The 25,555-nt window shown below is 40.5% G+C and overlaps 1 protein-coding gene across 2 annotated transcripts in view; it reads right to left on the reverse strand.

Annotated features, from left to right (window-relative positions):
• The window catches only part of TMTC1 (transmembrane O-mannosyltransferase targeting cadherins 1), a 267,680-nt gene extending 247,195 nt beyond the window's left edge, over positions 1–20,485 (reverse strand). Inside the window, exons 1-2 of one of the 2 annotated variants that reach the window (XM_064377400.1) lie at positions 20,469–20,485; positions 3,113–3,290 (exon numbers count right to left, since the gene is read on the reverse strand). In XM_064377400.1, coding sequence (XP_064233470.1) covers positions 3,113–3,268 — 156 coding nt within the window. In that variant the 5' untranslated portion in view covers positions 3,269–3,290; positions 20,469–20,485. Of the gene's footprint in view, positions 1–3,112; positions 3,291–19,612; positions 19,915–20,468 lie in introns of those variants that run through there. The other variant, XM_012474263.3, reaches the window with a different exon arrangement.
• Between the last annotated feature and the right edge of the window lie 5,070 nt (positions 20,486–25,555).

Genomic DNA, 25,555 nt, shown 5'->3' on the forward strand with positions numbered 1-25,555 from the left:
GTCCCTTTCATTGTGTTCCTATGGATTGTTTTCGATTAATACAAAAACATGTCGAAACGCTTTTTTAAAGGTCATTTTGCTAATAGGATTTTCCTCTTTTCTTAGGACCCAACCTTAATCAGTTCCTGATCACACTGCCAAAGGCTGCCTGTGTTTTATACACTCTCTCTCTGATACCTCTGAATTGAAACTGTTATTGTCCTAATTTGTTCTTTTCTACAGCAATTGTTCCCAAGATACTCCAAGCACAGATTTCCAATTGTACTTGAAGAATTGTTTGTCAGAAATAAAATACTGTCTACGGTTTTATATTAAAACACGCCATTGGCCCAGCATCATATATTCTATATGTCTAGTAGTAGTAGGCCTTGATTATTTTTCTTCATGTTCTATCCCAAAAGAACATTAAAACCTTAAGTATCGCTCTTATTTTTTTTCAATTCGCATCAAAAAATTTTCATCATAATTTCAAATACTTGAAAGGATTTAACTTCATATGCATTGTAGCTATTGACATTTTAAAATGAGGCCATAATGTTCCTGTTTTAAATCTACCAAGTAGAATTTGAACACTATAGCAACTTGAAGCTCATCATCTTCCATTTACCCAAACATGAAGAGACTCTTCTTTAATTGGCAGACACTTCACACCCTTTCTCCTTGAACTCATACTCATTGTAATTGCCCCTCACCATTTTTGTGAATTACATAGTTATGCTTTAAGTTATGCTTAAAAATATTGTATTTATCACCCTTCTCCCTATATTAAAAATATATACAATTAAATTTATATTTTAAAATCTTTTGACCATAAGCTTCTAAGTGTTGGATTATTACTCTAATTATTAATTCACAGATGTTTGATATATCATAAATAAAGCAGAAAGTGATAAATAATAAATATAAAAAATTACCTCTTAATAATCTAGGTATAGCAGATTTCTTTTCAAGAAGTTCAGTTGTCTGTGGCTGAATTTTACCTTTTGTTAGACTATGACAGCCAGCAGCATTAATACTAACTATTCCTAGCTTTCATCTCATAGGCTGTTCACATAAATAAGTGAAAATGGAAGTAGATCTGTTACAGCAATGACTTTATTCTTTGAACTCCAAGTTATTGGCAAATATTACATAATGATCTATCACCTCACATAATTTTTAATCATCTACCAGTTGACAATGCAATCAAGTCCTCCTTTAATTTGATAGAAAGCAAAGAGTTTAAACATAGCCATCATTTGAGTCACCTGTCATTAGTCATTTACTGACACGATTTCTTTTAAGTACAGCAGAAAGGCTTTACTGAGACTCAACAAAGAACTATTACTTATCCCTCAGACTCGTCAACTTAAAGTCACCTTGTTCAGTCTAAAATACTCACAAAGAGTTGGAAAAATGACCTTCAACGATGCAATTTTTTATAAAGTGATCTTGCTTTATCACCCAATCAAAATATATTTTTGTCAAAACTTTGAGCTTACAGATTTAGAATTTTGTTGGTGGAAATTACCCATCATATAGTCTAAATGGCAAACTAGTCCTCATCATCAAACCAACTAGTCAAATTAGACTTCTTGTGTCCATTCAAATACACATACTATTATGCATCCCCATGACAACTATGTCACTTCTGAATTCAGAATACCAACATAGGCCACCATACCTTACTTCTAAGGCCATGTGGTATTCTTCACAGAGATATGAGTTAGGGAAAGATGTGAAGCCCTACTTTGGGTTTGTGATGCCTTAATTGGAGGATGCCTTGCTGAAACCAATATATCAGACTATTTCTTTGTAAGGTGCCTCAGAGGTTTGTACACTTGGGGCATAGTAAGATGCTGGTGTATGCAAGGTATTCCCTAACTTTGTTAAAATGAGCAGAGAGCAAGTGAGAAAGGGTAAAGGGAACCACCATGACATTTTTACTGCAAGTGTGTTCTCAGGCAGATCAGCTTAAGGGAAGTGTGCAGAGAGATGCAAGCTAAGGCTCTGGAAAAGTCTTGTAAAACTGTGGTGCCCATGGACCTCTCATCAAGTCTTCATCTACCCATAAACACAAAACAAACAGCTGTGTTTACTGAGATGGGAAACAAAGTAACTTAAAAATCCCGTCTGATTCAAGAAATGATTAAATAGATATTTTAAAGAGCACCATAGCTTCAAACTATCAATACCTTTTTTTTTTTTTTGAGATGGAGTCTTACTCTGTTGCCCAGGTTGAAGTGCAATGGTGCGATCTTTGCTTACTGCAACCTCCACCCCCCGGGTTCAAGCGATTCTCCTGCCTCAGCCTTCCGAGTAGCTGGAATTACAGGCATCCACCACCATGCCCAGCTAAGTTTTTTTGTATTTTTAGTAGAGATGGGGTTTCCCATGTTAGCCAGGCTGGTCTTGAACTTGACCTCAAGTAATCTGCCTGCTTCAGCCTCCCAAAGTGCTGGGATTACAGGCATGAGTCACCATACCCAGCCAATACTTTTAAATACATTTTTCATCACTCATACAATAACTACCCTTCCTATTAAGTAATTTGGCAAACAATATATAAGACTCCTAAGTCTGTCTTTCTAACTTGAAGAATGTCAGTCTAACTTTTTATAGTCCTCTTCCAGCACTTACAGTTCTGCATAATAAACATTATAAATATAAAGCAGAGTGAGAAAAGGTAAAATATAAATGTGGAGCAGGAACAATGACTCAGCATGCTAAGTGCCTCAAAATGGCCCTTGCTGCTTAAAACACATTAGGACTTAAATTTTCTGCAAATACAAAACTGAACCAACTGTGGCCATTCATTACTACCTGTAATAATAACAGCAGTTATTTAGAATAGCAGCTAAATCCAGGAGGTGCAATAAAACCAATTTGAACACTCAAAAGGAAATGATGTCAAACAAAACAATTTAAATATAAATACAAACACTTGAGTAGCGTGACTCACATGGTTTTGAAAGGGAAAAAAGATTAGCTTAGCTTACATGTATATATATACATACACACATATCTATATATACACACCTATATACATGTATATATATGTGTGTGTATACATGTATACATACACACACATATATACATATTCGTTATTTCATTGAGATTCAATTATACTTACCGCCTCAGTATGAATAGGATGCACAGCAAAAAGCAATGCCGTTACAAAAGCAAGTCCACGATTCTTGAAGACAGTTTTATCACAGGTGTACATCAGCACAAGGGTCACTAAGCAGTGTAAAATTATATTTACTGCATGAAAGTAGAATGGGTTCATACCAGTCAAAAATATGTTTAGCCTGTAAAAAAAAAAAAAAAGAAAAAAGAAAAAAACTGCATTTACAAACTCGACATAAGCACAAGGGAAGCAGAGGGAATCCATCATTTAAAAAGATAAGCTATTGGATTAATGATTTTTAAATGATTCTCAATATTGGGTTAAATTTTGTCTTCCGGTATGTATCACATTTTTTCTATTTCAGAATTCTCCCATGTGCAGAAATCCATGCATATACAACACAATATTGTTTCAGGGAGCTTTGGTCTCACTGAGAAGGCAGGCAAACAGGTGCTGAGTCCGTTTGTCCCTCACTCTGTGGCTAATGCAAATATACTCCCTTAGTATTCTTGCTTTCACTGCTGGCTCTTCCTAAGCAACTGAGTGTTGAAAGTCCAAAGGGCCGTGGGTCAGAGTCATAGACACTGGAGATGAACAGAAACCATGAAACTACAATTGTAGTCACAGTTGGGACAAATGAGACATGAATGTGTTCTCTCACCCATGGTGCCGCCAGGAACCAGGTTTCCAGATTATGCATCTGGAAGCTTCATCTAATTACCACCCTACAAAGGAAGCTTTAGGGAACTTACATGCTATTACCAGCTGCAGCTGAAATGAAAAGATGAGCAAAAGCATCATGTTCCAGAATGTGTATGAAATGTTTTTTAACAAAAATTCCCACAGATCTCAGTACCTGATTTCTAAGACCATTGCAAAGAAACTGAATGAGAACCACAAAGGGAAGGAAAAACAATTGTTCAACGTCATAAAAAAATAATTTTATGAGACAGAAAAGCAAAATAGAGAGACTTCTGAAGCTTGCCTTAAATTTAATAAAAGGACATAATGCACCCAATTGAGTCTGTGGGGTTACAGAAAAAATACACTTGTGCAAGGTATGGTTCTTTTCAGGGAACATCAATACCCTAAGTGGTCCTGACTATAGTTGTCTGTACTCTAGTCCATCTTACTAAAACAGCAATCCCAGGACTTCAGTTCTCAGGCCTTTGGTCTGCTTCTCTTATAGAAACAGCTCCTCTTTGCCAAAACAACTAAGAATGAAAAAGTCATCTTTAGAGATGACATACGCATATTCTAAATAATTGACATAATTTGTGCACAGCATTAATCTACAGAATTTTAAACATCTCAAGCTTTATTTGGACATATGAATGCAAATGTCATACTTACTAATAAACTCCATTTTCACTCCCACTGAAGTAATCAGAATCTTAACTAAGCCTAGAAAAATGAATTGTTGTATTGGATCCAACTCCAGGGCTCTGATGCAGGATTTGTCCCAGCTGTATGTTGGCAGACCCATGAGTGTGCATACACTGCAGCATCCTCAATACAGGAACCTGGTGGGAAATTACCCATCCAGAGGGAAAAAGGAATAGGCAGTGGACTAGAGAACCCACAGGTCCAACTAAAGCAGGGAGACCAGCATGCCATTCCTGTGTAGGAGCACACACAGGCAGCAGGGCTGCTTAAAGTCAGAAAACTTGGGATGGGAGAATTGTTAAGGGAAGGCAAGACCAAATGCCGGTCCTTGGAGTACTCAGATACAGTTCCTTAGGAGCCCACCCTTCTGAGGCTGATTTGACACTATTTTCCACTTCATCAGGCTGAGCTTTCCAGACCAACTAAGCCATTCATTTAAAATTCATTCACACCAGTGACGATGATGAGAGAAAACAGGCAATCTCACATCCAATTGGTAGGTGTCCAGATTGGAAGGTCTCTTGGTTGGTAACATGCATCAGATGCTTTAAAAGGAATATACTTTTGACTGAAAATTCCACTTCCAGGAATTTTCCATAAGGAAGTAACCAGAAAAGTTTGTATAAAATACAAAATATATATAAAATATATATACACAAGTATATATATAAATACATATATATGTACATATACATATAAAAGATGGAGAGTAAATGTACAAGAATGCATCTCACAGTGTAAATTGTAAAAATGGCAATAGTGAGAAAGGCAAGACATCTAACAAACCAAATCCTTGATAAATCTGACTATTCTCAAGCATCCTAAAATTTAGATAATAAATTTGGATTACAAATAATAGCACCATTTCTTAAAAGAGGACAAAAGGCTTATTTTTGCAAAGTATTCATTATTCAACCATTTGAAATCTAAAAAGCATTATTAAGGATGGCATTATTACTATATTACCATACTTTTATCAGGTATTTAACATATATCCCTTTCTCCTTCCAAAAAAAGTATAAAGGACTAGGCACAATGGCTCATGCCTATAATCCCAGCACTTTGGGAAGCCGCGGTGTGTGGATCACCTGAGGTCAGGAGTTCGAGACCAGCCTGACCAACATGGAGAAACCCCGTCTCTACTAAAACATACAAAATTAGCCAGGCATGGTAGTGCACACCTGTAATCCCAGCTGCTCAGGAGGCTGAGGTAGGAGAATCACTTGAATCTGGGAGGCAGAGGTTGCGGTGAGCCAAGATTGCACCACTGCACTCCAGCCTAGGCAACAAAAGTGAAACTCTGTCTCAAAAAACAGACAAACAACAACAACAAAAAACAGCATAAAATGGTAGGCATGAGTCACCTTTGTGGTTCATATGCATCATATCCGAAAATATCCAGGCACTATCCATGTTATTATTTCTTGAACTTAGTCAAGGCTTAGTCAACATCTTAAAAAATACTTTTGTGAGACAGAAATGCAGAACAGAGAGACTTCCGAAGGTTGCCTTAAATTTAATAACAGGACATAATGCACCCAATTGCATCTGTGGGGTTATAGAGAAAACACACTTGTAGAAGGTATGGCTCATGCATCAGAAGCTTTAAAAAAGGTACACACCGGAATGCCTGATGTTTGAAGTAAATTCAGTTAGATGCCAAAATATAAAATAAATTGCTGAATGAGGAGCCCCTGCAGTAATGACGTAATGGTGTGAAGGTCCCTTACCTGGAACCTAACACTGGTGAATCTAAGCTTTATGAAATCACCCTGAATCTGGAGTTAGGAGTATTTTTTAAATATCTAAAAAGATGGAGAGTGAATTCTCCAAATTATAGAGAAGTGAGCTTGAGACAAAATGCTAACAAAAGGTTCTAGCATATCCTACATGTGATCACGGAGAAAAGAATCTGATTCTGAGACAATATGGGTTCACAAAAAGGCGGTTCACTGATTAACCTCATAATTTAATCGAAAATGGGATGTGATAGATGCATCGCATCTTTATTTTAACAAAGGCATTTATCAAAATCTCCCTGCAAACAAAATAGCCTAAGACAGATTTGCAGCAAACACCAAGAGTAGTGAAAAATCAATCAATGTCTCCTTGGACTGAAAACTTCAGTGTATGTCACAGGGTTCTGATATTACCTCTGTTCTGTCATATATATATATATATATATATATTTTTTTTTTTTTTTTCTTTGAGACAGTGTCTCACTCTGTTTTCAGGCTGGAGTGCAATGATGCAATCTCGGCTCACTGCAACCTCTGCCTCCCAGGTTCAAGTGATTCTCCTGCCTCAGCCTCCTGAGTAGCTGGGACTACAGGCGCCCACAACCACACCTGGCTAATTTTTGTACTTTTAGTAGAGACATGGCTTCATCATGTTGGCCAGGATGGTCTCAATCTCTTGACCTTGTGATGCGCAGGTCTTGGCCTCCCAAAGTGCTGGGATTACAGGCATGAGCCACTGCGCCTGGCCTTTATCCAATATTTTTATCAAAGGTTTAATGAAACTATACAGTATATTCTTATCAAGATTACAAAATGCCTTTATCTGGAAAGGAGAGTTAATATACTGGAAGACTAGCTGACATTCACAAAGAGTTTAAATGGCTGAAATTGTTAGCTAATTCTAACAGGATTAGACAGAATAGTGGTAAGAGTAAATACTCATATGGGGATATACAAGAGAACAAAATACTTGCAGTCTAGATTAAAACTGTACATAGATAATTGCCTGAAGCTTTTATTTGCCTTCAACCCAAAGAGTTAATGTGTCTTGGTTATCAAAATAGACCAAACCAGACAGACAGGGAACTGCACAAGTCACACAATTTTTATTTCAATTTACACAATCAGATATTTATTAAACATGTACTACATGTCAGATATGATTCAAGGTCCAGAGATACCAAGAGAAGTAAGATGTGGCAACTGTTCCCAAAGAATTAATAGCACAGAAGGAGCAGGCAAGGTAATTAAACAGCTAATTAAATGTTAAAGAATTCTGGCAATGGAAGAACCTACCAGGTGCAGAGATAGGGAAGAGGGAGGTATTCTACCTGAGGATGGGAGAGGCAAGATACCGTGCTATCCAAAGTGGGGCAGCAGACCCTCAGAGGGCTTTTTAAACACAGAGCACCTTCCCAGAAGAACTTCAGGATGCTAAGCGGAGAGGCAAGACCCTCAGAAATGATGTCTCTTGAATGTAGGCTTGAGGAAATGGAAGATGCTCAGCCTAGAGAAAGATGACAGAAATGATGCCAAGTTCTCCAGGGGAAAAGATCTTTGGCATATATATGCCTATATCCGCAGTGTTTAGCACAATGCCTCATTCATGATTATCACACAATAAGCATTCGGATGAATGAATACACATGAATGAATGAATGAAAGTAATACAAAAGGAATGCACTTACTTTAAGTAGCTCCCTAGGAAAAAACTACAAGTTAATAAAGATGTTGCAAACTGGCTTCCCAAAGGCTAAGTTTAGCCTGCAGGTTGTTCTGTTTCACTTTCATACCTCTTTCTTATTTGCCAGCGTTTTAAAAACAGGTGGCTTCACATAAAAATTTCCAGCTTTGGCCGGGCGCCATGGCTCAAGCCTGTAATTCCAGCACTTCGGGAGGCCAAGGCAGGTGGATCACAAGGTCAGGAGTTTGAGACCAGCCTGACTAACATGGTGAAACCCCGTCTCTACTAAAAATACAAAAATTAGCTTGGCGTGGTGGCATGAGCCTGTAATCCCAGCTACTCGAAAGTCTGAGGCAGGAGAATTGCTTGAATTCGGGAGGCGGAGGTTGCAGTGAGCTGAGATCATGCTACTGCACTCCAGCCTGGGCAATACAGTGAGACTCTGTCTCAAAAAAAGAAAGAAAAGAAAAATCCAGCTTCTCTTGAAATATTAGAAGACCTGACAACTCTGGGCCTACATGGCTAAATGGAAGTATCTGTGTGCCCATCTCAAGAGGACAAGGGCTCACAAACTGCCATAGTCTCTACTAATTCCTATCATACTCCTAACCTGAAAGCATTCATTTATCATTATGCACACAATTTTTTTTTTTTGATACAGTCAAGAGGAAAGTGAAATATTTCTTGAGCCTACATGACTACCACACATGGGCAATAAACAGTCAAAATGACTGCTTGAAGAAAAATGGAACAATGCATATTTCTGGAAGGGGAGAATATTCCCATGTGCCTAAAATGGAAAGTATTACAACATAACCTCACATCCACCTCACTTCCCTCAATTACTCTAAGATCGGCCTGACCCTTTTAGCATTTGAATTTTCAACTTTTAATATGCAAAGTACTGAGAGGCAGGCTTCAGCTCCAAATAGGAAGTAACACTGAAGCTAGTATACATTTAAACACTTAAAATTATATCAGGTACTTGGATAACTAGAAATGTCCACACAGAAGAATAATGAGAACCCATATGAAACACCATCTAAAAAGAACGATCTCAGGTTCCGTATCACCCTGAATGTACCTTTATGAAAGTACTTAACCAAGTTTTTAAAAAACTCATTAACTATATTCCTCAAACGTTTTGAGTATTTTTTCATACACTATAGAAAACTAATTTCTTTTTGTCATTGTATTCATCTCACTCAGCACACAAAAGATTCTAAATAAAAATTTACTGAACTTGGGAGGCCGAGGCAGGTGGATCACGAGGTCAAGAGATTGAGACCATCCTGGTCAACATGGTGAAACCCCATCTCTACTAAAAATACAAAATTAGCTGGGCATGGTGGCACGTGCCTATAATCCCAGCTACTCAGGAGGCTGAGGCAGGAGAATTGCCTGAACCCAGGAGGCGAAGGTTGCGGTGAGCCAAGATCGCGCCATTGCACTCCAGCCTGGGTAACAAGAGCGAAACTCCGTCTCAAAAAAAAAAAAATTACTGAACTTACATTAAGTTGACATGGGATCATCTTTCCCCTTTGACTCTAAGAATCTCTCATTTTACTTGATGTAGCCTTCATTCTTCATTTAAAACCAGGCCAAGCATGTAGGAAATAAAATTTTTTTTCTGAAATAATCTTAATAGCCATTTCTTACTATCTGAAAACCTTCCAGAGTTTGGCAAATATGAACCCAAATTGCCCCTTCTCCATCTGAACTCCCTCTGCCTTCCCGTAAAACTGTCCAGAAAGGTAAGGCCATGAGTTCTCAGCCATCTGATAAGCTGGTTTACAGCACTGCCATATCCCTTCTCAGGAAAGGGCACAGGATCACACAATCCGGCACCAAAGGGGGTTGTGGGGTAGAGAGAAAGGGAGAAGAAAGAGCCATTGACTGCCCTCTGCCTCCTCACTCCCACAACCTGGAGCTTAAAATAAAGTCCATCACTCTCTTTTAAGTTTCCTCTTTGACAATAGCTCTGGTTTAGGGGAAAAAAAAAGTAACGGTCTGTATTTATGAAATAGAGACACATACTAGCTAATATACTAGAGTCCTTCCTCAAAAGGACCCCAACTCCACATCAATCAAATGGCTCTACCTCAAGGAACTGGCATAAGTCGGCAAACTGGGTAAGACATCATGACTCTCCATTGTGGTGACCCAAGCCTGATTCCTGGCCCTGAACCTGGAGTTTTCCTGGAATAAAGATCAAGCAAAATTTTAGAAGGCTGCTCATCTACTTCACTCCTAGGGACAATATGATTCATTAGCCACCACCAATGATTGCTGTAGGTCAAAACATTCTGATTACCACTGTGTCCCAGAAGCCCTTCATGGTCAAAGCATTCAGCTTGTCTTTGGCAGCTAAGCTCTGCCATTTGGTCTTCGGTACTCCTGGATCCCATCATCCCACGAAGTCAGAAAGTCCACCTCAATGGCAGCATCTCCCACATCACACCTGGCCTACAGAAGAGACCCACCAAAGAGCTTCTGGAAGTTGCAGGTGCTCCTTCGCCAATGTAATTCTCAAAGTCTCAGAAAAGGGAAAGTCATCTGGCCCTCTCTGGGAGTACAATGGAGGCATGAGAGAGTGTGTATGCAGGTGGCATGTGATAAACACATGCCAACATTCCTATCTCAATGAGCCTTTGCATTCCTTTCTCTACATTATGCCAGGGAGATTCTGGCATCTCAACCTCATTAAACTTGGGCCCCTATGAGTCCCAGTGGTTCTCAAGCATCTTAATCATCTGGTGTAGTAGCTATAATTGTTGATTCTCTGATCCCATCCCAAGATATTCCAAGGCAATAGATCTGAATTAGGGCCCAGAGATCTGCCCCAAACAACCCATGTGATTCAAAGCCAGGTGATAATCAGAACAATGGGAGACAGGTCTCAAACTTAAGGAAAGGCTGCCAAGGTTGCCCAGCTTGCCAGAAAAGCCCAGGTTTCTCAGCCATAATGCAATATACATTCTTTTCCAAAGAAATACAAACCAGGGAAAAGAAAAAATTAAAAGTATCCCTTTAGGATTTATTTCTGGTGTCTATAGTGATGGGTTCTCCAACGCTTTCTGTGTGGGTTTCCACAGCCCAATGCTAAGCACACAGCACATTCTCCTGTCTTCCTCTATTACTGTTCGTCTTTCTTTCCCCCACCCCTCTTGCCATCATTACAGCTCTCAAAGGCTTATAAGAGGTATCCATAGTCTTCTTAGATCATTCAACCAATAAATAACAACATCTGGTTCATCTCATTTTTCCTCTAAGGCAAATCCCTTTGGCCCTCAATCATTTTGGTTGCTCTTCTTCTGCATTCCCTTCAGTAGCAGGAATAAATCAGCAAATCATCATCACTTAATGTATCTGAAGTACCAAACGATGTAATTCCCAGGCACCAATGCAAACAACAGTGCAGAGGGGAGACTGACACTCTGCAGCAAAAGCAAAATTCATGGCTTTGATTTGAGTCCAATGCATCACATCCTTATCTGGCTATGAGGAAGCTGCCCCATGGGAAAGCTGCTCCATGGGAAACGAGGTTATTGTCACTGTCACATTAGTACTGGAGTAATAGTACAGCTATTAGAGTAATAATTGTACCAAAGAAAGGGTAAGAAAACTGAAGGCAGGAAGATCAGGAAACATAGCCGGAAGGTAGAAGAAAATCCTCAAAAAGGGAACCAGCAAATAATAAAAATTAGAACAGACCAAGGCCAAATATTTTAGTTTTAACTGAGCTGTCAATTTTTAGCATTTTGTTTTCTTTTAAAGATGTGTGTTTGGTGGAGTACCTGTGTGTATGCAGCCTGACATCAGTTCCCCAGAATTAACACACACTTCCCAGTTGAGGGCAAAGTCCCCCACAAAACTCCTCATGCTGCAGACATCAGCCACAAGTTCCCCAGGCCATTGGTACCTCTGACCAACTGGCTACATAATCAGGGCCTCTCACAACTCTCTCAATTTCGATCATTCATTAGAACAACTCAGAGAAATTTGGAAACCCTTATACTTATGGTTATAGTTTTCTTATAAATGTTACAAGTTAGGACCAGTCAAAGGAAGAAACCTATGGGACAAGGTCCAGGAGGGTCCTGTGCATAAATGTTCTGTTTCTTCAGGATACTTCACCCTCCTAGCATATCAACCTATGATTCATTGATGAACCAGGGAAGTTCAAGCAAACTTCAGTGTCTATAGTTTTTATGGGGTATCCCAAAATGTAAGCATGATTGATTGAATCACTGATCACATAACAACTCAATTTTCAGTCCCTCTTCCCTCCTAGGAGGTTGGGATATAGGAGTAGTATCACATGCCTTGCAGCCCCAATCCTCTAATCATATAATTGCTCTTTATACCACAGCCAGCCCTCATCCTGTAACCATCTATGAGCCCACCATGAGTCAACTCCTTTTTAACATAAACAGGTGTGATCCCAGGAGTCCATCATAAATAATAATGACATTCCTTTCACTTGGGAAATTCCAAGGAATCAGAAGCTTCCTCCCAAGAATCCAGGACAAAGACCAGAAAAAAAATCACTGTCATGTTAGTTTCTCTGATAAAATATTTTTAGGTCCTTGTATTCTATTTGATCCAACAAGGCCATTCCTTATAGAAAGCACAGGCATGGATGAATTTTAGGACCCTGAGATCAGGGTCCTAAAATTGTGAGAAACCCCTATAATTCTGGATTTTGAAGGTACAGCTGCTGTCTCTCACCTTGAACTTTGCAGCAAGCATCTACCAACCATTTGTGCTTCAATCTGCCACCCAAGAAGAGTAAGATCCAAAAGTGCTACAGATCTTTTAATCTCTTACCTAGAGTTACAGTCCCGGCAACTTACAATAGAAAGTCTCAGTCATACCTTTCAGAATCTCTCAGTAAACAGAACCAACTGGTATCCTCTGTATATATCTGAGGAAATTCCTAGTCTGCCTCCACTTTTCTCTTTGAGAGAGAAAGAACAAAGGTAAATTAGCCAAAAAGTAAACCAAGTAAACTTTTTCTCTACATTATAATCATATAGCCTTACCTTAGTATTTACCTGAAAAATTTGAACATTCACAAAAAGATTTATTCATTCTTTAAAAAATTTATTTATTTTTAATTGACAAATAAAATTCCTTCTTTCAATGATCATTCGTGAGTCCCTACTTTGCAAACCAGGCTTAGTTCTAGGTGCTACAGATAAACCTCACAGAGCTTATACTGTAGTGAGGGGACGTAAAAATCAACAATAAAAATGGTGGCAGACAGCATCATTCAGAGGAATACTAAGGCAAAGCAGGGTAAGGAAACAAGGGTAAAACACAGAGGAGTGTTTGCTACTTTAGACCACCTGGCCACCAGGGAAGGCCTCCAGGATGAAGTGACATTTATGCAGAAACTGAAGGTGGTGAGCACGCAAGACCTGCACAGATCTGGGGAAAAGCATTCAGTACGAACCATCAACACATGCAAGGCCTTTGGTAGCAGTGGGTTTGGCCTGTGCAAAGAACAAGGGCTCTGGAATGCTGGTGCAGAGAATGAGGTGGAGATGGGTAGACTAGGGTCAGAGAGGTAGCCACTGGGCAGATCAAAAAGGATGCTATAGAACAAAAACCATATCTTATCAAAAAGAACACTGCCATTGTGTGGGCATGATCAGACATTCCTTACCACTATCTTTAAGTGAGATGACAACATACTAGAAGTTAGGAAAAATATGAATGTAGCTCCAAAGAAAGATAGAAAAGACACTGGTTGGTAATAATAAACTGCTTCAGAAGGTGACTTCCCAGCCTTCATTCAGGGACTCACCTATAAAAACCCTCATGAGTCCAAAAATATATCCCTCTCACTTTCCATCCCTCCTACACTACCAGACTGTAGTCTTAAGCATATCCTACCAGATTATAATCACAACCTCCTCCTCTTGGAGCTTCCAAGATAACCTTAGGGTGGCAAAAATTTTTCAAAGGCTGTTTTTCATTTTTCTTTATAAAATTTTTCTTGCCTCCTATCACATTTTCCCTTGGCTATTTCTGTCATTGAACATCCCAGACAATCTAGTCACATATCATACAGAATCTTCATTTGCTTCCTATGATGGACTTAGAAAACAAACTTATCAGGCCATGTAGCAACAGGCTGTATCAAATGAAATTCCACAGAAGTCAAATGAAAAGGAATAGAACCAAAAAGAACATATCACCATTTATTAAAGGTTGTGGGCATGAAGGTTAGTTTGTGTTTATTTTCATGGTTGGCATACTATTTGTAACTAAAAGATGCAAACTGCTGCAAAAAAAACTTTCAAGATCAAACATTAAAATGTTGCAAATTCCTACAGCTGCACATATTAATATATTCTATTTTTTAGCTCTGACGTTTTAAACCACCCGTTTTCACTCTTACAGTTCATAATACCACCAGAAGCCCTTAATAAAATAAAACATTATAGCAAATATAATCTAATAGGCTAAACAGAGAGAGAGAGAATCAGGAGTTTAAAGTCCTTTAATTTGCTTAGTTTCTCCATCTTTAACATTAAAAAAGTCATTGGTTCTTGCTTGTTGAAGCAGACTTCCACTTGCTTACTGAATGGAATGGCACTGTAAACAATTCAGCAATATCTTCTTCCCAAGAGAAGAGGGGTATAAAATTAAAAAGCTAAGTTTCTTTTAAACCATTCAGGACCACTTTTTCAAGGGAGGTGTTACAGATATCATACAGTTTGGTTCTGTGTCAATTCACTGTCTACAGGGTAGCTTAATGCATTCTTCTTGATTTCAGGCTTACATACAGGTCATGGCCAGAGGATAAAGAAGCAAAAGCTTAAAAAGAAAGTTACTGCTACAGAGTCACAGATGTTTTGATTCTGTACCACTATGGCCCAAAAATATTCCTGCATGCCCTTGGGCATGATCTTATGAAAAGACTGAATCTGAGATTTGATTGGAAACAGAAATTCATTATAATTCTAAATCCACTTCAAGGAACACAAAGAGATGGTCATTTGTATCGGTTAGGGTTTGACTAGAAAAGCAGAATTGCCAAGACTGATTCAGAAGAAGGGATGTACTACAGGGATCTGACCTTTTACAATTGCTGGAGCTGGTTAAATAGCCTATGTAAGTGTGATGCTTCTGTGTCTATAACTCAAGTTGAAAGCCAGCAGAGCAGCAGGGCCATTCTGGAAGAGAGAGTAAATGGACTTGAAGGAGGAGGAAGCAAGGGCAAGCTGGAACCCACAAGGATGAGCTAAAAGTCTGGTTCCCACTGCCTTTAAGGCTCCAACTGTAATAATGCAAGTGGCTTGCAAAAAGTCTGTCACTCTTTCCTGCAGAGCTGCAAACCGCACCTGCACATGATTCCTAGTACCTGAAAGAGGAACATCTGGAAAGCACTGGAGGAGCTGAGGGCCTGGCTGCTGCTGCAAACCAACAGCAGATTCACCAGCATTTCTGTGACAACGTGCACGAGGCCTGGCAGCAACAAAACCTATGCCGATCTTCTGAAATTTTTCTTATGGTTAGCCCTAACCCAGATCATCCTGCAAAAGCAATTCTAAAAAACATAGTCCCAACTTAGCTAAAGTGACATAGTGCAAAGCCACCACATCTTGGTAAGCTGCCTTCATATTCCATCATCCCATGCCATCAAAACTGGTAAAAGTAGATGGTCTGATGACCCATTTCCTCATTTCAAATTTTAGCTAATTCCTTATTTGAAAAAATATATAATTAGTATCTTTGCTATCTAAGTACCTTTATTATTTATTAGTATACAAACAAGCACCTTTATAGCAATAAGCATTATGCATCTATAAATTACAATTATTCTTAAGGAAATTTCTAGCTCTCAGTATGTGTGACATACATTCAATGAATCAAAAATAAACTTATGTTTTAATAAAACATATGTTTGGAGTTTTGCACTAGGAAAGATCCTTTGAGGAGGACAAAAGACAAGCTACAGAGTGGGAGAAAATATTTATCAATCACATACTTGACAAAGTACATGTATCTAGAATGTATAAAGAACTTAAATACTCAGCATTAAAAAAACACACTTAAAAATGGGCAAAAGACACAATGGCACATTTACCAAAGAGAATAGGGAAAATGGGCACGTGAAAAGATGTTTAATATCATCAGCCATTAGGGAATGGTAAATTAATGCAGTACATATATAGGTGTGATATCACTACATACCTATCAGAATGGCTACAATAAAAAACAGCAACAATACAAAGTGCCAGCAGAGATGCACAGAAACTGGATTACTCAGACACTATTGGTAGGAACATCCGGAAAACAGTTTGGCAGCTTCGTATAAAGCATATGAACATGCAGCCACCACATGACCCAGCAATTGGACTCCTGGGCGTTTATCCCAGAGAAATAAAAAGTTATGTTTACACAGAAACCTGTAAATTAATTTTTATAGCAGCTTTATTTGTAATAGCCAAAAGTTGGAAACAACCCAGATGTCCTCAACAGGTGAATGGTTATACAAACTGTGTTATATCTACACAATGGAATACAACTCAGCACAAAAAATGAATGAACTATGGATACATGCAACAGCTTGAACGTTGAGTGAAAAAAGCCAATCTCAATAGGTTATAAACTATATGATTCCATTTATACAACAGTATTAAAAAGACAAAATGATAAAAATGGAGAATAGATTCATGGCCGTTATGGATTAGGGCGAGGGGATATGGATTAGGCATTTGTTATAGATTAGGTGTCCATGACTGCAATAAAGAAGTACCAAGGATCCTTGGGATGGAACTGTTCTGTATCTTGACTGTGGAGGTAGTCTCTGAAATCTACACATATGATAAAGCTGCATAGAACTAAATACACACTTAGCAAAATTTTTTAAAAAATAGAAGTACATATAAAATGGGTGAAATCTGACTAAATGCTACTGTAGATTGCATCAATGTCAATTTCCTGGTTGTAATATTATACCATAATAATGCAGCACGCTACCATTGGGGGAAATGGTCAGAGCATAAGGAATCTCTGTATTATTACTTTAAACTTCATGGGAATGAACAATTATATTTTAAAAAGTTTTTTAAATGGGTTTGAAATCTCAAAGTTTTTCACTTAAGCATAATTTAAGATTCAGTTAAAATGGTTTGCACATATTTAAAGGGCCCCTTGAATTGTGTTTTCACTAAAATAAAAATCATAAAGACATAATCTATGTGAAGTATCTAAGTCAATGCTTGGTTCATAGTGAATAGTTAACAAATGTGGCTTTCTGTCCTTCCTTGTACCATCCTGTAGAATTATGTGGGTCTAAAGTCATTGATGTCCTCCAGCTTCATGCTATTGCACTAGAAGATGCAGTTTCACCTCGGCTGACTATAGAGAAAACTGTCCAGTCTTATTTAAATCAGTGCATGTAAGCACAGAAAGACTACTTAGCATTCTCTTTCTGAAGAGGCAGCTGTCTCTTTCCAATTAGTGCTGTGTTGCTCTTCTAGATTTGTAACTCAGTTTTCTCAAAAAAAGAGTGTATCTTTCATAGGCAGTAGCATATAATATATAGAGAGCCATGCCTCTTCGATACCAAGCTGCTTGTTACAATCAATGACTACCACAAGAGTCCCTCAGCTCTCTTCCTCCCAAACCCCTTAACTCTCCTTTGCTCTTGTTCTGTCAACTCCTAGCTAATTTTCCTCTTAATCGATGGCCTTACCTCTTTGTCTACTCCCTCCACCCCTCTCTCTTCTGTGCCTGCTGTCTCCATTATGAAGAAAAATAAAACATTTTAGGTGAGGTGCAGTGGCTCATGCATACAAGCCAGCACATTGGGAGGCTGAGACTTAAAGATTGCTTAGCCCAGGAGTTCAACACCAGCCTAGACAACAAAGGAAGACCCTATAACTACAAAAAAAATTTTTAAGGTACGTAGCATGTGCCAGTAGTTTCAGCTACTTGGGAGGCTGAGACAGGAGGATTGCTTATGCCCAGGAGTTTCAGGCTGCAGTGAGCTATAATAGTGCCACTGCCTCCAGGCTGGAGGACAGAATAAGATCCAACGTCAAAAGAGAGAGAGACAGAGAGAGAGAGAAAACATAGAAAAGAGAAGATAACATTCTAGAAAGTCAAGAAGTGAAAACACCCTTCCCTGCTCTCCAGCAAGCAGGCACAGGCATTTGACTCTGCCCTTTTTAATTGAAAAGTACTCAGACCTGTGACCAGGATAGTTTCCATGGCTGTTAAAAAGACAGCAAGCACATCTCATGTTGTGAACTTGCACACCTTAAATTAACCAACAACCCTGACTGTAATAAATGAAAAAGCAGGTCAATCTAGAAGTGAAACATTTATATTTGTCCCATCTAAGGAGATTTTAAGAAATATCTGGGAAACGGAATAACGAGGTTAGCCGAGGTTATCTTTCAGCAGAAAGCCAGAACAGCTTTCCAAGAGGACAAATGTCTATACTATATTCTCTTCAGAGTCAAATGTGTAATTTACTCACTCTCCTTAAAAACATTAAACTTTCAGTGTAAGACTTAAGTCAAAAGAACATGAATTGTTGCCGATTGCTATGGTTTCTTTTCTGAGTCATCAGAGACACCTGTCAAAAGACCTAAGCTTCCCAGCCAGAACAGGCTTTTCAAGCTGCCAACCCAGTCTCAAATAACCATTACCATAAACACGGGTTCCTATTACGCCCGTTGGAAAAAGGCTTAAAACGCCGATAATACCGCACCAATATTATTTCAACAGTTTTGACCGGCGCATTAAAATGAGCTTAAATGCTGAACCACATTATAAAGGTTGAGTCAAGCTCTTGATGTGTAAGCACTTCCCTCAAATGAGCGCTTCTTTTTTTTCCGCTGAAACTAGCTTTCTTTTTAAATTCAAGAAAATACTCCACCCCACAAAAACCTGGCATATTCTCCCTTCCTTTTACACTTATTCACACTAGAAATGCTGAATCATGACTCTAAGGTTGTAAAAGAAAAACTGTTTCGGCTGGGACCCCAGGATCCCTGGAGAAGCCTATGGTCTGCGTTCCTTCGCTCTGCACCTTCTACAAGTCTAGATATGGAGCGTTCTGGCAGATTGGTGAGCCTCGAGGAGCAGCCAAGGGTGTAAGGCGGGGACTAGGGGGAGTCTTCTGCTCCCTCTCCTGCTCCTCCCCTAAACCCACGCAGCCCTGGCAGCTAAAGGCTCCCGCCTCGTCTCATCTGAACGAAAACCTTAAGGGGCTGATACACTTCTCATCTGCAAAGCTGCCCAACAGCCTCCGAGAAATTCTCAACTTGGAAGCATCACCACCACCGCCACCCCTCCGGAACCCTCTGGGTCCGCGCTAGTCCCACTTGGTCACGATCCGGCAGGCGATGGGATGCGGAGGCGGTTCCACCAGCCCGCTCCCAGCCCTGCCTGAAGAGAGAAGCCCGCCGAGAGCGCAGACACTTGAGAAACTCGATCCCAACTCCCCAGCCGGCGCCTCCCGAACCGCCCCGAGAGCCAAGAGGAGCCGGGCCCTGGATCCCGGAGCAAAGTGCCATGCACAGCCTGGAGAGGAGGGAGGCGTGGAGGGAAAGGGCGGCAAAAATGAAATGCCCCCAGGCCAGTCCCGCAACTTCTCCCGGCCCGAGGGAGGGCGGAGGGTAGGGGCGGCGGCGGCGGCTAGCGCGAGGTGAGGGACCGACTCACTTGAAGGTGAGGACGCAGAGCGGCCGGTAGGACTTGTGGCTGGTGTTCTCGGCCATGCCCTTGCCCCAGAAGTCGTTGGTGAAGATGCCCCAGCGGAGCGGGGCGCCGGGCCGCACGTCGGGGTTGTTCACGATCGCCCACACGTCGTCGTGCACGAACTCGCCCTGCAGGGAGCGGCCGTAGCACAGGCAGCTCGCCCCGGCCAGCAACGCCGCGGCCCCGGCCCGCGCGAGCCCGCAGCCCCGCCGCCGGGAGGGTGCGCGGTCCCCGCTGCCGCCTCGGGCAGAGGTGGTCACCACCATCGCGCCGCCGCCGCCGCCGCTGCTGCCCTGGCCTCTCCCGGGCGTCTGGCATCCTCCCCTACCGGGGCCCCGGCGGCGCGCGGCGGCTGCCCGGAGGGGAGCTCCGGCATGGTGCTGCGGCAGCTGGACCCGCCGCGAGCGCCCCGCGCTCCGCCGCCGCCTGCGCCGCCGAGTTGGCCCAGCTGCAAATAAACAGCAGTCCCCCCGCCTCCCCCGGCCATCACCACCTCCTCCGCCCCACTGCGCATGCCCGCTCGCTCTCTCCTCCACCCCCCAATCCCGGGACGCGGGTTGATTCCCCGCACAGCCCCGCGCCCTCTGCCCCCGGCCCGTCTCGCGCGCAGGTGGAGCGGGGTTCGCGGCGCGCCGCTGCCCGGGAGCGGCGGGGAAGGGCACCCTTGGGCACCCGGCTGTGCTCACCCCCTCGCCCCCGCCCCCGCCCCCGCCCCCATTGTTCTCCCCGGAATGGGGCTGGGGAGGGGCACATCTGGCGGACCGCTCCCGGAGGGACCAGGCGGTTTAGCAGGTGCGCAGCCTGGAATCCCCACACCCACCTTCCAGGGAGAAGAGTGCCGCCGCTTCTCGGGAAGTTCCCGGCTTTTCAGCACCCGGGACAACAGCAGCGGCGCCGGGAGAGACGCTGTCCACCCGCCCCGCGCTCGCGTCCAGTCGCCGGCTTCACGCTCTCCTGCCTGGGCTTTCTCTCACCTGCCCGGCGCTGCCTCCCGCAGACCCAGCCTCCGGCGGAGGAACCCGCGGGGACAGGCAGCACCTTCCCCAGAGCCAGGAGACGGGGTCTCCCCGGACAACGACATCCTGCTGTCCCTGCCCGGGTATGTTCAGAGTCGCCACCGACTGTTTAACTTTACAGCACATTTCCTGTTTCGCACTTAGAAAAAGTCTCAGGTTCGAGTTTTGGTTTGGGCCTGGGAGCTGAATTGGCTTCTGAAACATTTCTTATTTTATTGTTTGCTTAAACTCAAGATAATTTGGAAGATGCCAAGCAAACTACTTTTTCTTTTCTTTCTTTTTTTTTTTTTTTTCAGCATTCCGGTTTCTTTTTTATTTAATCAAAGACTGGTGGATAAACATAAATACAGCACAATTACTTCAGATCATTCTTCAGCAAACTACTTTTTCTATCTAACTGGATCACTTGGGGCTCATTATTTCCTGGGCTGTGGGCGTGTTTGAACTGTCCTGCTAATTCAGTATCTGGCGGGGAAGAAGTGGGGGATGGGGAGGATTTGTGTTAGGGCCTCTGGCTGTGGCTCCAAAACTTCCAATTTATTTGAAAGATTGTTTTCTTTTTTACAATACTGATTATAATAATACATTCCAGAGTGATGATTACTAGAATTTCTCCAGGTCTGAAAATTCTATTAGTTCTTTCAGGCACCTTGTAAATTTCCATTGCTGAGTGTTAGAAGTTACCAGGAATTTGACACATCCAGATAGAAAAACGGAAAATAAAAAGTCACCCTTTTATTTTCATCCTCCCTAAATCCTTAAAAAGTTCACCGACATAAAAAATAAAATCCAGAAATTGTTCTTCTACTATCTGTGTATTTGTGTGGCTCTTTACTATAACAAGTTACTTTTTAAAAAATTTTAAGACCTATCTGAGCAGTTGAAAACTCAATGAATTAAGATAAACTTATTGTAACTCAAAATACGTTTCACTTTCACTTTATTTGGTAACTTGAAATTAGTGACTGAGAAATGAAACTGGAAATCCTGGACATGGATGTTTTCATTCTTTCATCAAAACCTTTCACCCTTGGTGACCTTACTATCCAGACTTTAATATCTAGACACACCTGAGTCTATCTCCTAACATAACACACTGCAGTGTTTCCTCTTCGCCTATCAACTTAATAAAAATGTATTAAGAAGACACTTTGTGCTACAATGTGCTAAGTATAGGATTGGACGACCCAAAGCTGCTCAAGTGTGTGTGTGTGTGTGTGTATGTGTGTGTGTGTTTAACACCACAAAAGTCTAGCTATCTAAGTTAACAGCTGACTGGGATAGTGAAATTATCTTTGCTGAAATCACAGTAGATGTAATAAATCAATGTATCAATCCTTACCTATAATTAACAGAGACTTTCTAGAGAGAATGTCTTAACCCAAAAGAGTGACTCTAGGCCAGGTGCAATTTATTTAAAAACTATCCCCTGTGCTCACACCTGTAATCCCAGCACTTTGGGAGCCCAAAGCAGGAGGGTTGCTTGAGGCCAGGCATTCAAGACTGGCCTGGGCTAGAGTGAGACCCTACTTCAAAAAACAAAATAAAATAAAGACTCTAATAGTAGACTTTTTTTTTTTGAGACGAAGTCTCACTCTGCCGCCCAGGCTGGAGTGCAATGGTTCACTGCAACCTCCACTTCCCAGGTTCAAGTGATTCTCCTACCTCAGCCTCCAGAGTAGCTGGGATTACAGGCCCACACCACTATATCCGGGTAATTTTTTTCTATTTTTAGTACAAACAGGGTTTCACCATGTTGGTCAGGCTGATCTCGAACCACCGATCTCCGGTAATCCACTCACCTCGGCCTCCCAAAGTGCTAGGATTACAGGTATGAGCCACTGCACCCAGCCAGTAGTAGACTTTTACAGAGAGAAAGCCTTTTTTCCTTCCTCAAATCATCCTTAAGTCATCCTTGTCCAAGGAAAAGCCCTGATCAGTCCCTTCTTACTGGAGTTGTTTTCATTTTTAGATGAAAACAGTATCAGAGTGCTCCATGACCGTGGAGAGTAGTACAAGACTCAGGGCTGAGACCCCGAAGAGATCATAATAAGAAAAGATAAAGGAAACCTCAAAGTGGGATTCCTGGTTACCTAATCTTTCCTCTAGGTTCAGCGGCATCTGTATTCCATTTAGCTCAGATGACAAATTTGAGATTAACTTAAAATAGTGAAATACTTCAAGTCTTCTCAACGACTATCAATTAGTAAATGTTTTTTAAAATTAGTTCCTTCACAGCCCTATGATCTCCTAATTCAATACTGCTCTATGTTGTACGTACAGTATAGAAGTGTCAGAGAGAGGTTTACATTGATATGCCAACCCATCAAGCCATCTGCTTCTCTCTTAAATTGTGCAACACCCATCTTGGCTAATAAAGGGGCCCAAAAGTAAATTAGATTTATTTCTTGTTACTTAGCCTCTGATTATTTTTAAAGGATTAATAATTAGAGCAATATTACCTCCTAAAACACCTTGTGTCCACTCAAAGCAATTTATAATAAAACATAAATTATTGTAGAAGTGCCTCTCTGAGGCTCATATAAATTAAGTCACTTATGCAAATTAAGATGGATCATATTTCTGAAAGAGATTAGCACACAACTAAAAACAAATCAAGGGCAAGATATTGTAATAAAACAAATTTCAGATTACTGGTGACAAAGATTCTTTGCTTGACCGAACTGTAGTTATTCTTCTCAACCTTTTCCTAGGGCATCAGTGTACTTCCTTGTATAATCCAGTTTTAACAAAGAACCCTACTAAGTCAGTTTGGCAAGAGATATTGAGGGTAGGGGGCTCTTTCTGTATTTGAAGTTGAGTCCAATCTCTCTTCCCCACTGAAGGACTACATTGCAGTGGTCCCTATAACTATCACAATGGCCCTGAATAAAGTCTACCAAGCTTTAACAAGTATTGTTAAATATATTTTTTAACACTGCCCCCTAAGCTTTTTTTCAACATAATGATATCCTCTATTGAAACATAACCTGCATAAATGGCCAAATGCAATGTTACAAAGGTAACAATATAATTTACAAAAGAGATAATAATATAGTTTACATTAAAATATAAATTTTTGTTGTCTAGTTATTTAAATATTACTGTTCTTGAACAAAATACAGAAAAGTAGAAATAAGAACAAAAAAATTAAACTACCCCCCACCCCATGGGCCTGTGGTACAGCAGACAACATGTGCTCTAAGAAGCTGGCCCAACACCTGGCAAGGCAGGTGTAGGGCAGCCGTGGGCTGTGCCAGACCTTGGCCCAGACTGGTGGCAGCAATGGTGGCAGCAGAAGCAACAATGGGAGCATGCTGCAGCCACAGGAGAAAAAAAGGGGCTCTTCGTGAAGGTAAACTGTGTTCCCTTCCATCCATAAAGCCTCTCTCTGTGGCATCTGCACAGTAATAAAATTTAAGAGTATCAAAAATTACTTGTGACCTTGCATTTTCTGGCACTCAGGCAATAAACTTTGTCGGTATATTACTACAAGATAAAAGTATACAAATGTACATTGCAATAAAAAATATTGCAGGAGAGGAAAACTGTCTTTTCCTTCCTACTTTTCTTGGTTCCTGGCTGGATATCTATAACAAAAGACAGATTAACAAGAGAAAAGCATACAAATTTTTTAATATACATTTTATGTGACACAGGAGACTTCATAAGGAATTGAAGACCCTAAGAAATGGTTAAACCTGATTGTTTTCAAAGTAGGTTTGCTGAAGAATAAAGAAACATGGAAAAGTATGATAGGATAAAAATGGGCATGAACTAAGAGGTGTAAACTGGGGGAACCTTAGCAAGGCCTGTTTGTTCATATTTATCTGGGCATTGCTCCGGCTTTGGAAATAAAGACAATCTCCTCAGAAGATAGGAAAGGCACCGTTCACATGAGCGTCTTACGACCTGCTTCATAGGAAGGTCAGAAAGTCCTTCCTGCACCTGCCATTTCTTGAATTCCTTTGGCTTAAAATATTCAATATGTCATGGTGTCATATATTGGAGTAGCATGTCCTGAACCACATTAATATCAAGGATTTGCCAGAATTCTTCAAAGAGTGGAATCTCTGGCTTTGAAAACTGCTGCAATGTTGCAAAGCTAATATCCATAGTCTTAGAAATTATTGTGTATACAAGAACACTATTTTTATCTGAATGTAATTTTAATAACATACATTTTATACTTTAATTATACATAAATCAAAAAGCTACTTTTAGTGTCTTATACAACCTCTAGAACTTATAGGAAACGTCAAAGGAAGCACTAAAGTGCCTTTGTATAAATTTACATTTTAAATCGAACTCAGACTTATAACAAACGAATGTGAATGAAGAGTTAAATTTTTTAAGGAAAATTATTCCATCTGGATCAAGAGCTCTAGATGTACTTTATATTTCAAAATAAAGTATCAGACATTTATTCCAATGTTGTTGTAGCCTATAAAATACTCTTAACTGCGCTAGTCCCAGTTGAATGAGCAGAGAAATGTTTCTCCAAATCAAAGAATATTTTTTAAAATCCTGATTCATAGCAGTTGCTGATTTCCATGGTGCAAATATTTTCACCATGTTTGATTTTATGCAACCAATGTGACCTCACTGAACAGAGAAATGGGAAGATACATACAATAGCACGTTATTCTACAGCATTTTCACCAAACAGATACAGCAGCTATAAATAAGACCAAGAGTATATTAACGGCGAAATGATTAAAATGTGATGAGTTTTGAGCATTTATTATACTCATTTTAAATCGAATGTATAAAAATGGTTTATAATACTTAAGTTTTTATAAAAGTGTGTTTAACAAGTAGCTTACAAAATTCCTAAGAATGTAAGAATTAATTTTTGTGAACCAGTGTGAGTTTACTCCAGCACATTATC

The sequence above is a fragment of the Aotus nancymaae genome, unplaced genomic scaffold (assembly GCF_030222135.1).
Source record: "Aotus nancymaae isolate 86718 unplaced genomic scaffold, 86718_ANA_hifiasm-v0.15.2.pri h1tg000016l, whole genome shotgun sequence".
NCBI classification, from domain to species: domain Eukaryota; kingdom Metazoa; phylum Chordata; class Mammalia; order Primates; family Aotidae; genus Aotus; species Aotus nancymaae.